Source organism: Opisthorchis viverrini (assembly GCF_000715545.1).
Source record: "Opisthorchis viverrini unplaced genomic scaffold opera_v5_12, whole genome shotgun sequence".
Lineage (NCBI taxonomy): Eukaryota > Metazoa > Platyhelminthes > Trematoda > Opisthorchiida > Opisthorchiidae > Opisthorchis > Opisthorchis viverrini.
Genome location: NW_008751668.1, coordinates 3,266,107 through 3,282,136, shown reverse-complemented (window position 1 = coordinate 3,282,136; position 16,030 = coordinate 3,266,107). Strand labels below are relative to the sequence as shown.

The 16,030-nt window shown below is 44.0% G+C and overlaps 1 protein-coding gene across 1 annotated transcript in view; it reads right to left on the bottom strand.

The window, feature by feature from the left end:
- Positions 1-9,229: 9,229 nt before the first annotated feature.
- Positions 9,230-16,030, bottom strand: part of T265_01173 (hypothetical protein) — a gene marked incomplete at both ends in the record, with an annotated part of 11,283 nt that continues 4,482 nt past the window's right edge. Inside the window, 2 exons of the mRNA XM_009165134.1 lie at positions 9,230-9,919; positions 13,272-13,397. Coding sequence (XP_009163398.1) covers positions 9,775-9,919; positions 13,272-13,397 — 271 coding nt within the window. The remainder of the gene's footprint in view (positions 9,920-13,271; positions 13,398-16,030) is intronic.

The following is a 16,030-nucleotide window of genomic DNA, read 5'->3' as shown; positions in this document are numbered from 1 at the left end:
CACCCAACATGAGTTTAGGCAGCAAAAGCGAACAAACCTTTGTCAGGTAGTCAGGTCGGTCAACTGGGACTTAGGAAGGAAACAGTAAAGATTCCAAAGCATTCTATCTGGCTGTGGCCGCTTTCCTTCGAGATGCTGTTTGACGGATTGTCTTCCACGAACTTTTCGGTGGCGATCGTTTTCAATGGAACACAACGCTTTCTTTCTTAGTAGAAGATGATTGAGCACCCATAGTGAACGTCCCGAGCCACTCGATCCGAATACGCCTAAAACTGATTCATTAAGAAGAGTGGATTACGCTCAATCTCTTTTTTCGAACATCCTGTATTCAGTTAATTGCTGTTGTGCTAAAAAGGCACCAACAATCAAGTGTTTGAAGGCATAATAGAAGCAAATAATCCAAGCCAGGGTACTTTTCACCCGTGCCTCATTTCAGGCTGTTCCTCTAGACGAAAAATCTTTGAAAGGCGAGTAAATCTTATGCTGCGAAGCGCTAGGACTGTAATCTGAGAGCTAACTGTATCTAATGCAGTGACTACCTCTCCAGCAAAACCATTATTACGGTAGTTTCTGAAGGGTTTTGTAAGATTAAAGTTTTTCTCGGTAACCCATATCCACTTTAGGTTAAAACGCTGGTGAACTATGACGAGGCCCTGCACGAATGGAGATTACAGTGAGGGGTTTAAAAAACAAGGCTGAATTGCGGAATATTTTTAGCAGGAAGCGAGGTCAAGCGGACTTTCATTTGGTCTGAAAGGTATTCTCCCATCCAAAACCATCGAATCCAATTTCGGAATGGTGACTCCCCTTCGGGAGAATGAACCCTCAGATTAGCTTGTGTCAAATTTGTCTGAACCCTTCCAAACAACAAAAATTATCGTAGACATATCCGAGTAGGAGTCAGAGAAGCACAAAGAATCACACACTAACTCCCCAACATCCCCTTGGACATCATAATTTCCACATCATCACGCATGATACTGTTCACATTCCTCTTCACTTGCTACGACGAATCTCAATTCCTAAGTGTATAATCAAACTACCTATTGCAAACCGACCCGTGCAGTCGTAAAACCATGGTCACTTGTTAATGAGGCCCTAAATGTACATACCTCTGTTCCCTGCTATGTTGTTTGTCAAGGACAGACTTTCATGTGACCCTTACGATCGCCCAATGATCCAGTATGGCTGAAACTAGCCAAAAAGGATTGATCGAATTTGTCGTTCGGTAAAACTATCTTATGTAATAGCTGGGTGTGTAATATGTTGTATATATATGCAATAATATGTTGGGTATGTAATAGTTCAGGTGTTATGTGTTACCGGGATTACCCAAACGTGCCTGCGGTATCGTAGTCACATACCTTCTGCGGAAGTTGAGCGGTGCTCTTGTACAAACTCTCCCGTTCATATCCTACATTGGCAATTTTACAGAGCCGTAAATCTGCCTGGTGTTCATCTCTAGATGGTTTCCGCCTGCGGATATGAAAATGTTATGGATTACAAATCGATAATTCATAACGGTTAAATTGGTAGGCGATAGCATCACAAGGTAGGATAACGTCATCAGCGGTATGAGCATTATTCACTGTGTATTCATGTACTTTTTGGCTAACCAGCATCAGCAAGTACGCATTGTTTGCAGGATAATAATGTAGGATGTGATAATGAACTTACATAGGAGATGGACTTCCTTCAGAGCAATCAAGCACTAAATTGCGTCTCTCAGGAAGCAATGTTATGCACTATTCGGGTGGGCGAGTTCACTCCGGAAGGGTTTATTTTGATGGTATTGACGTCTTACAATTTACGTCACCATTTTTAAGTGTTTTGACAATTCTGATTCAGGAGTTCACCTCTAGGTTTAGGAGTGACGAGCTGAAAACTTTGAGAAACATCAGATTACATAAAAATCAAAAACGTTTCTTATGAATTCAAGGATTCCGACTAATCTTCAAGCCTACTGCATTTCTTGTGTTTTTCTCCAACCAACCTTGCTGATAGTTAGACTGCTACATTCTCACATCCCGTTAGACAACAAAAATGAATTTTAGCCTAATCAATCAACCCAATCCATTAGTTACAGCTGACAGGAAACGTCAATATGCCCTCCTTAGGGCAGTAGCCTAACCTCGGAGGGGTCTGTTCTTGAGGAGTTACTATACAATTTAAGGTTCATGTAGCTAAAGACGATGTTTGAAAGCGACAACTGCTCTGGACCTGACAGAGCACCCCACCCTCCATAAGTAATATCACATCAACTGTGTACTTTTGGAAGTGACCTGAATTTTAAGTCTATTGAGATCAAGATAGCAAAGTAGTTAGGGCGCAAACTTACAGATCGGGAAGTTCTTAGTACGAATCCAACCTATGCATCTCGACTGCTCCTGTCTAGACTTAGGCAACCTTATAGTATCTCAGCCCTCGTGTTCCCTTCAGGTGGTACAGGGAGGTACAAACAGGGAGTTATATCTAAACGACGGTTATTAATTAGCTATTGAATTTGGTCCACTGTTCCACTAGTCTGACTCACACAGAATGGCCGGGTGTTATCTCGACCAGGATTACCGCCGGATAGAACGAGCGAAATATGACTCGCGTGACGAATGAATAATCGACTTTGGAGCTTAAATTCCAACTTTGGCTGCCAGATTATGCACAAAGGCATGAACATCAGTCCGGTCCTGTGTGACCTGATGTCCCGAAATAATTCTTCCAGAACTGTGGCGTTTTCAGCCCTGGGAATTATGGGTTTTAAGTTTAACCTAACTGTTATTTTATTACTCTTCTACTGACAGTGGTTTGTTTATATGCGCGCCGTTTCAGTGCCAGCAAATAAATCCAGTTTGGAAACCTGTCGCTCTTATTTTCAACTTGCTTCAACGTTTGACAATCCAAATGTAAAAGAATGAATTCTTCCTCTGATAAGGGACAATAAGCACAAACGCTCTCAGATCTGCAGTAGATGCGGATTATAAGCGTGGATAATTTCATTGATCAAGAAAACGCTCCTGAGCATCAAAATCTAATAATCATTCAAACATTCCACGATCACACACACACGGTCATGTGGATATGTCATGTTTATACGGGTTGTGGCTCACAAGATGGCATCATAAAAGTGGACAGAAAGCACGGCATGCTTTCACATTAAGTCTTTCTCTTCTCCAGAAAGTACTCTCATTTGTCACGAAGCCAAGTAAGCATCTAAACCGTGACAAGCTGGGAAGCATATTCCGGTTCATCCAATGCTATCACAGAACTATTAATACCATAAAACTCAGCACTCCCGTACACGAAGCTAATACAAATAATTGCGAACAACATCACAACTGACGATGTGTGCAAAGAAACACATACAGTGATTTCTCAATAGATATTTGGATAAGGGTTATTCTATCTTTGTAACGTACTACTCACAAGGTTGCTAAAAATCCGTCGACAGCCCACGACCGGTTTCGCCCTTTTTGGAGCTCATTAGGTAGGCACAGTCCCCGGGTTTCCGTCAACCTTATGTTCTACTTGAAACCAAATTGCACGAAATTAGCGAATATACACTCATTTGCAAACTAATTTGGTTTTTCGAGAGACTCACTTGGGACCCACCTGAATCTCTCGTTCGTGATGTTTTCAGGCAACTGAATGTGCTGCACCAGGCCGCCTCATGCTCCAGTCGCTACGATATTCTTGCATGCGGTGCGCACGAGGAACGAGTCAAAATTGAACTCAAGCTGTACTGTCCACAACTTAACCACATCGACGGAAGATGCGATGTCATTAAGAGGATTTCAGTTGACAGGCAGGTATTACCTACTCACGTCATTATGACAACCCACCGTGCCGTGTTGAACGTTTGATTAATGTGGTCTACTTATTTAACTACTTGAAGGTTCCAAGTAGTTTATAAGTAATCCACGTGGTATTTCGACAAGATTTTGCAGGGAAAGGTCGTAGTCCGACTTTCTTTCCAGGCCTGCCTGCTTGTGCACTACTCGTTTGGCTAGACATCTCATCCCAACACGTCAATGGCAAGTACTTAGAAAATATGTCTCAAAGTACGAGGTATTCTCGGTTTCACAATGGCATTCGCTACGCTTTTAGAACGTTCTCTCAAGTTTTCACGAACATGAGAAGTCACTCGGTTGATTATGGAATGATTGAAGTGCATTATGATAGTATTCAGACTGGCGCATAGAATTCCTTACCAACATACGTACCTTCGGGGTCATAACACAAAAGAGAACATGCTTCGAAAATAGAGTACAATACTAGTGAACTGCACACTAAGGTTATGCATATATTCACAGAAAAATGAATCAATCAGTCCCATAGAGCACCCCGAAGTTCGGCAGGAATGTTGAAGAATTAACAAAACGTACATGAACACAAACCGGGGAGTCCAACGGTCTACTAAATGACGACAGCGAACAGGCAAAGTGGTAAGTGAGACGCGCGCTAAAGCAATCAACTAGAAAAAAATTCAACAAAATATTGACATTTTTAGGAATCTTGTTTTATTAAAGCTATCACTGAATTCTGTGTAAACGTTTTCCTCAACGGCCTGCGTGTATTTTTTTGCAAGGTATCTGGAAATCAGCTTGTTACAGCCATACGTGTCCTTCGAGTCCTTTTCTGCTGCAAGAATGACGAAAAATTTCATCGAACCAGGGCGAAATAATAAGGAAACGTGATTTTCCTCTTTTGTTTGTTGGCAGGCCAGTGGTGCACACAATTCAGGACATGATATCCTCCACTCGGTTCTCAGCCACCTTCATACAGTGCTCACTCTGAATTCATAACTCATTGGGAAGGTAGATTTGATGAGTTTTAAAGTTACGGGAAACAGCGAATGTTGTTCACTCTCTCACTTCTTTGAACTCCGATATTACTTATGTGATGAAAAGATGAACTCCGTGGTTTCAAATCCATGAGAATAGAGTGTCTTCCACTACTGAATATGCGTGTATTACTATTCTTAACCTTATCACTCTTAAGAGTGATTCAACTTCTGAAAAGTTCGGCCGTAAAGTGAGCAGCTGGAAGACAGGCCATCTACTCAAGACTGTCGACGGGCTCGTCTAATCAAAAAATGTCGTCCCTTCCTTGCCTCAAGTTTCAACTGAAGATTTGTGTGGCCATTCAATCTGTTAATTCATGTGATGCGGGTACAAGCGTTATCTCACTCCGAAGTTCCAGCCCGTGAAGGTTTTCATGGCCAACCTGACAGATGGTCACACCTTTCGGGTCGCTGCTTGTTTGGTCTAGTACCATTCGACAACACGTGACCCGTCCTTCCAAATCCAAATTGTAGTCAGATGACATGTCTACCATAGCAGAACAAAGTCCAAAAGTTGTGTATTTCGACGCACCAGCACCCTTCGTTTTTTAAACGGGATGCGGACTAAACCTACACTCAGGAGTAAGTCCCGAGGAGATGATCCCGTCATTGCTTAAACTTTGTTCATACACGAGTTACTGTCATCTTATAAAAGATCAAAAGTCATGATATACAAGTATCTTCATCACAACGTCAACCAAGCGCATGAGAATAAATTGTGGCACTTAGTGGGTAAGTGAGAATACGCGAGGTATTGAATCACCTAGGATTGGTAAATATCGGACGAACATATATAGCGAAGGCCGTGTGATTTGCCTGAATCAAACAGGTGTGGATGGATCATACAACTGGCCTTTTGATAGTAATATCCACCATACCCCAGAGGGAAAAACAAAGCCTCAGCAAACTACTGGTCATCCGGTTTTACGTGGATGTGTGAGCTGGCGAAACGTCACATGAAATCCTGGAGTAGGGTTAAAAATCGGATGTAAATTCATTCTTATCACCTCATTCTGTGGGCCTGTTTGACGTTCGAACAGCATGAACTAGCAACAACAGCCAAATACCGATTCAACGCTCCGAAAATAAGTATCTGAATGGTTCGCCCAAAGCTCAGTGTGATGGAGAAATACATGGAACATACTAACTGATTTCCCCGTGGGACCGTTTGGTGTGCTAGGACGACCGGCGTCGGGAAAACGTCTCCAACCGACCGGGTTTTCCACTTCATTGACTGTTTTCAGTATTGTTCATCCTGAAGCACAGAAATGCCCAGAGCGTTTTATGCAGCTTTTTGAGTCGTCTAGCAATGCCAGGTAAATAATTCAGTGTTTTGCAGGTCTTATGCTCTCTTTGAGGAAATACTGTTGTGGTCAGTGGTCGGACGCTCTCTACCTGAACAATATGGTCGCAGTTCCTCTGTTCTCTAATCCGGTAAGTTTTGGATGGGCACGACTTCGTCTGTCTGTTCCATCTGGCTCCCATCTACACAAGTGAATGATTCAGCGGTGACGAAGCACAGAATTGTCCTGTGCGTAAACCCAAGCAAAGACAACGCGTTTCAGTGACTGATCTATCGTGAACAGACAATACCTATTGACTAAGTTTCAGTGTTGAAACAGCAACTTTTGGACCATGTATTGCTTGCACCGCCTGAGGCAAACTGTGAACACGTGCGTGTTACACGGTTTGAAGCTGTGAAAGCCTCGACTAGAACAGTTGGTAACTTTGGCAAACGCAATCTGGAAAGCTCTGATTTCCAGGGAATATACAGCAACAAGCTCAGCTACCGGTTGTGCTCAGCCCTTCAGGTTTTCTCGATTTCCAGTAGAGTTACAGCTACCTTAAGTTCTTCGGCGTTCTCCACAACTTTACGCTCATACGAAAGCTTTCGGAAGATTGACCCTTACTTGCTTTGAAATTCAGCTGTCATCATGGTCGATTAACCTTGGTGATGCTTCAGTTAAGGGCTTTCGATAGATTTATTAGGTGAAAAAATTTCAATCCATTGTTTTCCACTTTGTTTCTGAAGTACGGTATCAACCGCAATACGTTCCAAGTGAGAGGTATGCCGATGGAGATAGGAGGTCCATGGTGTTCAGCCACCACCAACTGTCAGATATCCGAGATTCAAATATCGGCTAAGTGAAGGATATGCACTACTGGTGGGCGCCAATAAGGGCGAAACCACTTCCCCTTTTGATGCCAACCAAACAAATAGGAGTGTTCGAATGAGAGGAATGTGGATGTGTGATTCTTAGGCGGCCCTGTCAGCGTTTATTTCTGTTTGTGCGTATAGTTCTGTTCACTTCTGGACACTGGCTTGTTGAAGTAGGATCGGCCCCTAACCTGATTTGCTGTCGCGATGAATAAGTGTCGGCTAAGCAAACCAAAAGGGATGCTTCTGCAGCCGTTTGATCTATCCACTTTTTGTTGATATTCACGCGACTCAAAGGACGCACCTTTGTGCATCAAAGAGCGAACCGGCTGTGAGATCGCAGTTCACGTAGAAAGTGTCTAAGGTGATTGATGATGCCGTTTAAACTAAAGACAGACTGAGAGTGACATCTGAGTTGCACGAATTTTCAATAAAATCTGCGCGTAAGCCATCTGATGCTGATAGATGTCCACGGACAGCAACAGACTCAAAGCAGTATTCCAAGTTATCCGAAGTTAGACGAATATTCTGTCCACGAAGGTATTTTGAACTATTCTAGCTGGCATGGTGCTGCAGAATGCAAGTGATGTAGACCACGTCTCAATAACGCTTGAACAGGGCGTTTCGGAATACCTCACTATTGTTGCTCAGCCCGAATGAGGAAGGATCCATTTAAAACAACCAAAAATGGCGCCAAAGGTAATAAGGTGGCATGTTTGGACATTTGAGGCCAATTGTATGAAACGTGACTACGGATCAAACCTGTTGGACATCTTCGCCTGTTCTACAATTATATTTACTAGCATAGCTTCCTGGTAACGAAGACAAGGATCAACACAGAAGCAACTGTTCGTAATGTGTTGGAGTATTGGTAGCTCGGGTGCATTAGTTGGTAATTGATCACGTGGCTGTTGATTTGTTCTCCGAGCTTGGCAGTTAATTTGCAAAGGTTTCGTCACCATTCGAGGAGACATCTTCGGTCCGCATCTTTAACAGCGCACTTCAGTTTCTGAAGTACAAATATACCTATCTACCTTGAGATGCCACCGAACGACTAGACCAGATGAATTTCCTCCAGCGCCATTCGGTGGTGTAGGAAAATGTTGAGTAGCGGGGAACAAGAACAAGTTGGTGAGAAATTGGATCAACCAGTCGCTGTATCTGTATGCAAACAGATATGTGAACCGACCGTTATAACTGTAGGCGTGTAAGCCTTATACCAGTCGTAACGCAGCTTTTGGCTTCCCTAGTATGTGTGACGCAACTCGAACAGTACCAAGTAGGGCTTCAACTTGTTGCGGGGTGCACTGACCATATCTTCATATTACGTCACGTGCTTGAGCGGTGTCATCTATACAGCCAACCGAAAATGGCGGTTCCCCTAAACTTCCGACTTTGTGAACCGAGTCGAACTGTAAGATTTACCCACCTTCTTAGCTAGGTTAAAGTGATTTTTCCCACAAGTAACTAAAAACGTTGCAGGACATGGCACGTAACCGAAGCCATTGGCACGCATGCCATGAATTCCTAACAGGCCTGTCTAACTAAAGTTGGCCTGTTGCACTTGTATCGGTTTAAGTTCGCGAAAGGCGCTGGGTCAGTCTTGCTGGTGGCGCCGACATGATACTCGGAGGTGTTTACTTCAATGATGTTGAGGCGTGTGGACAGCATATTCCTAATCACTTTTCCCAAATGCATAGGACTGCCTCGCACTAGCCCCTTACTTCTCCTTTCTCCTAAAACTTCCTTTCTTCATGGCAGATAGTCGCTCGGTGTATTGTTTCCAATGATGCTGAATGCTCAAGAGTTCGTCCATCCCATGTTTGTTCCGGCTGCACCAGCTGCGATCAGCACCTGTGCCATGTTCCATCAGGTATCCTACTCTGTCAACCAATCCCACAGTTCGCAGCTATCACACCGTGATATCTAGTGAAAAAAATGAACGCCAGTTTAGTGCACATAAAGCGGAGTTTGGGTGGATATGAGGTGCCGATTCATGGTGTATTAGTCGCAATGCGGAACTATTCAGCGTCCCCAAGACGAGAAGAGGTTTATCGTGACAGAAGGATATTGTGTGCAATTCGAAATACTTCCTCCTGCAATAGAACGCTCCATTTAGCGTATTTGTTTCATCGTGAAGATTTTAGACAATCACGAGTGACTTATGATATTTGTAGTTGACAAGCCTAGTGAGTTCCCATATCAATAGAAAGAGTGAAAACAACTTAGCTGTGCATAAAACGTAACGTGTAAATGAATACTAATATCACCAAATTAATATGAAACAGTTTGGCACGAGCCCAAGTAGAGCACTTCATAAATTTGGACGAATCGGAATCCAAAAACGTTGCTGATGGATACGAAAGTTTATTGCTAGAAAAGCTATCAATAGTGGGCTAATTGATTGCACACGGTCGATGGTCCGTCTCCGTCGAAATGGCACACTAGTTGCAGTGCAACATCGAAAAATCGAATAGGGCAGCTTTCAGATGAGGGGGGGGGGCAAATGTTCAGAGATTTAAATGGGTCGGGGTGTTGCGTGTACTTGAGCACGACAGCCCAAAGTCACAGGACCTTTCGTACTCAAGTACTTTACATCGGTTAAAAAGCGTAAACAGAATAGCATAAACAAACTGACTAGAGAGAGTGGGGATAGGTGGCGGGCGGTTAGTTGAATCGAAACAAAGCGGATTTATGGAGAGACGGAGAATAGCACTGAATCAATAGTGAAAAAATCTCAAAATACTCAGTCGCAATACATCCATTCCGTTATCTGCCGCTATTCAGATGGTGGTAGCTGAGCAGAAGGGAGTGCGGATGTAGTCCCCTCTTGTTTACTTTTGCGGTGTTCCTGAAGTTGCGACACAAACTGACTCGTGCCACATAGGTCAAACAGGCGATAAATTGTGTTACGTGGTACTATCCTGCGAGAAAGAAGGCAAAAAAGCAGAACCAACATAAAAAAGCTGTTCAATGGGCAAGTATCATCGTTGGAGCGCTACCACCGGAACCTCATCGCAACAAGATGGTGGAGGCGCGAACCCGAGACCATTAAAGCTTCATGAATATTGAAGGTAGCGCATAGATCAAAAGCAAAGTGAACCTCCTCCAACATGACAGCTGGCTGAACTGGTCAAGAGCATTACCATGGGGTTGTGTGCTGTAGGTGTTGTAGACTGATGCTTCCACTGAAAGTTTTCAAACAAAGAACAGCGTAATCGCAGAGTCTACGTGAAGATTAAGATGTAATTACTGTTACTAACAGGATTGAATGACAACTCATTACACGACGGTCCTAACAAGATGTTATCTGGGTCAACTAATAGTGGATGCAATGCGGGGATTTGAAACAGGCAACTAACCACTGGTGTAACGGTGATACTACTGATGGGGATGCATGCGAGTAGTATGTCTTGTTTTTGTAAATTCGCTTTGCGTCTCTTGAAAAGGGAGATCTGTTGCGGAATTCGTGGAGTCGCTTTGTAGCACTTGCTTGGATTTGAGCGGTGAATGAATGGAGTCAATGAATATCCAGGAAAGTTCAAGAAGACGCGTTCAGGAGAGGAGGGATGTTCAGTTTTTGTGAATAAGATGCAAATGAGAGTTTTGCTTCCCTGTCCAACAGTCTGTAACTGGTCAGTTGGCATTCCTAATAAATGACTCCGCAGCGAAGGCCTTCTTCCTTTCACCGGTAGCGGAACGTAGAAGGGGGACAATTCATGCCCGTAGACAATGGGTTTTTCATGAGTTATATCTAATGCAAAAAGTTATTCATGGTTGAAGTCTGACGGAGTCGTGTGGTTGATTAATATTACATGTTACAAAGTCTATCTGCAGTAACAAAGGGAAAGAGTAACTGAAATCTTTGCCAGGCATACGGTGTGGTGACAATTTGCGACTGTTTTCCAGCAGTGTTGTGGGTACGACAAATTCAATTAAGATTTCACTGTAGGATGCAATTACGGACGCCTGAAGACGCAAGCATCATGACGGAGTTATTAACCTTGCGTAGACTACGAAGACCGAATGGAATGATACCAAGATTCAATTTAGTGCCATTTGGCCGCCAACGTGATGACCAGTCGTTCACTTGTAGCACCCTTTCGGTGCCTAACTGCCATGCCACCCGAAGGTTGCACGAGGGCTGGGATACTGCCAGGTTGCTCACGCCTAAACAGGGGAAGTTGAGAGGCAGAGGTCGGGTTCGATCCATGGACCTTACGGTCAGTAAATTCGCACTCTAACCAATTGGGCCATCTCGCCCATTAGGGATAATGAAATCCAAAATATACGGAAAAATTATAAATGCACATGTCGGAGACGGACAGATTACTCATTGGTTAGTAGGTGATGGCTATATCAGTAATCTGACCTATCCGTGGTGAAAGAACTAGTAGGCAGCCGAGGTGGAATCAAATAACACACTGTAAGGTATTGTCCACTAACACAAATACAGTGGATAGTACTACCCACTTCTCACCAGTTTTTTTTTACTCCTGTGTAGCTAATTTATATTTTACGGGATGCGGTGCTTGGTTCTTGGTCTGTTTGATGAGCCTGACAGCCGAATTGCAATCCAGATAGGCAGTAAATACACCATAGATCTTGTCAGAAAAAAACTTATTTGTGGGACTGGGAAAACACAGATGTCCCATACAGAACAGCTCTCCGGGCTATCGTGGCCCATACAGCCTAGTAGCAGCAAACGTAACAGCCGAAGTGCTCTCTCACCCATAGCTTTCATAGCTATCATAGCTTTTTTATTTTGGTCACAAGTTGCAAAAAAGCTTAAGCTGACTGACTGTCAGTGTAAGCGGCCTCCTTTTGATACACAGCAACTTGAAGGAAGTACGGAGGTTGAGATACTGACAGGAGTACTGACTAAACAGGAGTAATCGAAAAGCACAGTTGGATTTGAGCGAATGAACTGTCAGTCGGCTGCATCACACTCCAATCACTGAGCAAGCCCTTTGAGAAGCACAGGGCGTCACCGATACAGCTGATATCGGTGAAAGTTGAGATCCTATCAGCAAGCGCAGTCAAGGAATTGACACCAACTAGTCAGACAAGTCATCATTGTTTATGTCAACTCAATTTCTTGGCTAAAATCACCGGAATCTGTTCTCAAAATGGACAGCTGGTCGAAATTACATACAGCACTGATTCACCCCATAGTAAAGTGTGAAACAACGGTGCATGTATGCAAGGCTAGCAAGCAAATTTTCCCCAGGTTCTGCAACCGTCGAGCAAGCATGACGACAGTGTTGCGGCTAACAACCATGAGAAAATAAGCCGGTTGTAGTAAAGTAGGGAACACAGTTACCTGCTTTCAACAATCGTCAGCGACATTTTTGCAGTGTTGCTAATGGATTATCTTGAGGAACTGGTACAAGTGACAGATCCAATGTTACCCGGCTTCTGCTCAACGTCGCAAATTCAAGTGTGACGTGATTGCTGTTTAGCCTACTTCCATTCTGAAACAGCCATTTTCATCCGTTACTTAGCGATTGTGGAAAGCAGGAACGGGATCAATTATTTGCCTATACGCATGCTCCGGAGTCACAAGTTACCAAAGCACCGGGATAGTTAAGGCGACGGAAACTCACTTCACAGCTCAACTAAATGCAAACGACTCGGCTCTACTACAAGCAAAAACAGGCAATGAACATGTTTTTAAGAGGACTTTGAGTGCAGTTAGGAACGACTCAGAGAGAATCGGACAGAGTATGCGATGAACTGCATTGACTTAACATTGCGCGATCACTGACTACAAATAGGTACAAAAAGTCAAGTAGCTGCGGCAGGTTATGAGATAAATTTCCCCACACCATTCACTGCCGAAAACTCTTCGACAGTCCCAGTTACAGAAAACTGAATCAAAACAAAAATGCATTTCACCTCACGCCATGGTGGGTGCTATTGGGACAAAGTGGTGTCAGATGAACCTGGTATTGTGAACGGTCGGCTGAGGTTCATCTACAGATGAGGCACAAAGGTTTCAAGGGGAGAAGCCACGGGGGAAGGGGCGTGGAGTTATCGCAGTTGATGATAAACGCTATTTTGGTTACTCCAAAAAAAGGGTTCCACCTCGGAGGAAATTCTTAAGGGACCGACGATGTCTCCCCCTGCTGTCTACAGACCACATTTTGAAAGCCAAACGGGTGGACAGCGATCATGAATTGAGGCTATGATTTGACTATCGTTCAAGCTTAGCTCAGGTTGCCGGATTGTAGAGAGGAAACAATGGTCTGTGCGAAACCAAAAATGCTGACATACCAGTACAAGACAGCGACCAGGAATTGCCACCGGTGGATGAAAACTAGACGTTCATTGGCACGTACAGCCTTAACGATTTGCCGGACACAGTAGTCAGCGTCAACCACCGGAAACAGCCACGATAACCTGGAGCGAAATAAAAGTGTGCAGCCATCTGAAGGTGGCAGAATATCAGAGCTGGTAAAGGCATGGCATAGTGAACCGCAAATCATGAGTAGTGGGATTTGATGAATAAGGCAGCTAGTTTACATCTCCAAAACAGAGTTCAAGCAGGTGGTATTTGTAGATCACATGCCGGCTAAAATGAACCATTAATCCGGACATATACTGTACCCTTTTGCTAAAAGAGTTTCATCCACTGAGCCCCCATTAAAAAGGTGGTTTTGTTTAATTGTTCGGTTAGGTTTCCAAAGCATTGACAGATAGGGTTGAGTAAGGCCATGTCACTTGATATAGGCGAGTTGTACATTAAATGCATTGGCATCGTGAGCAAATCGATGCGCTTGTTCATGGGATAGACAGTGCTGGTGAAACGATGAGCAACCCACCCCACCAGTAGGAAATACGTTCAAACAGCAAGGTGACGAATTTGACGCATTACTCATGAGCCGCAGGCCTTGCGAACCTTGGGGAAATATTGATTAGTGGTCATTGATTTATTCATTGAGCTGGGTAATTCAGGTTGAAGGCGCCCTATCAGCAGCGTTGGTATGTTGTGGGTGGCCGTGCCCACCCCATAACGTACGGACGATGCCAGCTCGACCGGCGACGGAAGTCTGCAAGTGAATAGCCCAGCTCAGTGAACAAATCAGCGACCACTTCTACAACCTGACCTACCGAAAGTCCCCCCAAAGGTAATATAGGTTAAACGAAACGCCCGTTTGCTCAACGGGATAGCTTTGAACCCAAGCAGACTTGTGACGAATGCTTCCAGTACACCACGCGTTCTCCCAAGTTTTCTGTGTCCGAAGTTGCGTCAATGCTTATTGAACTTTAAAAATATATGCACTCCTCATATTTCTCCCCAAAGTGGACAGGAAGTTGTGGCCGACTCATTGCACGCCAGTCAGAAGAGTGAATAATTCTAATAAGCGTACGCCCATTGGGGGCGAGATGGCCCAAGTGGTTAGAGCGCGAATTTACTGACCGGAAGATCCATGGTTCGAACCCGACCTTTGCCTTTCGACTTCCCCTGTCTAGGCTTGGGCAACCTGGTAGTATTCCAGCAGTCGTGCTTCCTCCGAGTGGCATGGCAGCTAGGCACCGGAAGGGTACTACAATTGAACGTTGTTTTTTTTACGCTCGTTAGTTTTCCAAGACATCTGTCTTTCCGTTTCACTTGGCTTATGTCCAGTTTGAGGAACATCGATTGTTCTTTTGTACACGATTTTCTGTATACCAGGCAGTCATTTGGCCTATCGGTACTCAGATCGGCATTCGTTATTCAATAACCAGTCGTTCGACTATCTCATCAACGCGCATAAGTCTGTTGATATTCAACAGACAACCAAAACTAAAAATCAAGAGGAAAACGTAGTGTTCTGAAAACAACGGTATCACATTCACTTGCACTCAAAACTGAGCGGAAGATAACGTCCCTCTCGATCTGCAGTGTAATATATTTACATGCGTAAGTATATTTACATAGATATATAAACGTATGAGCTTGAAATAGCTTAATAATCAAGGCGCAAACTTACAAACTGGGAGGTCTGTGGTTCAAACCCAACTTCAGCATGTCGACTGCTCCTTACTAGGTTTGAGCAACCTGGGAGTACGTCAGTCCTCGTGCTTCCTTCAGGTGGCACTGTAGCTGGGCGCCTGAACCATTATTATCATTATTGTTATTATTATTATTAGCAGAAGTATATATCTTCTCAAAACTGACAGAACGTCTAGTTATTCTTCAAGGGAATGCTTGCCGCGACGAATATGTGATTAGATGTTCAAGACGGGCAGAGATTAGGGGACTTGGCCTACCTGATGAACACAGGGAAGGGTGAAACCGGTATCGGGCTACCCAAGACTTGCGTCGACCTTACGAGTAGTGTCGCAGGAAAGTAATGTATCTCTCACTTTTTGGCTGTTTCTAATTCAGTTATGCTGTAAAAGTGCAAAGCTTGCTGCCATGATTAATTGTTCACTTTGACAACGCTGTAGAGAACTGGCTTGGGTCAGAAGCACATGAGGTGTTTAAACAAGCCGGGTGGTGAAACCGTCACTAACATACAGCCACGCTTCGCTTTGAAGAGACGCACCGATGCCGTCACCTCGATTGGTGATGAAACGTTTGCAATCAAAATGCCTATTTCAGAGAACGAACTAACGATCACCTGCACTCCCACACACTCAATAAGTAAAGCCATGCAGGAGAGGTTGCAATGGGCACCAGGTACTTGGCTCTTCCACGGGGTTTGCTTGACTTTAAAACGAATAACGCAGTGGGTGTGACCATCAGAGGGGAGAAGAGAAGCTTCAGAAGAGATAAATTGTGGCTGGTTCCTTGGAAGTTCATGTTACATTGCAGCCCCCCCCGGGAAAGATCATCTCCTACAGGAAACCATTTCGACCGATTATTCAACGTGATCTCCCCAAAGGGAAGAATAGGATTCAAACTGATTACATTGGGAGGACATTTCGAAACATCTATTGAAATTTCGTCCTACATGTGAAGCCGGTCTGCGCTGGAAACAGAAGAAGCAATTTATAGCCACCTCATCCTTGTTGGGAATCAGCTTCCGTGCCCATCGCATACTGCT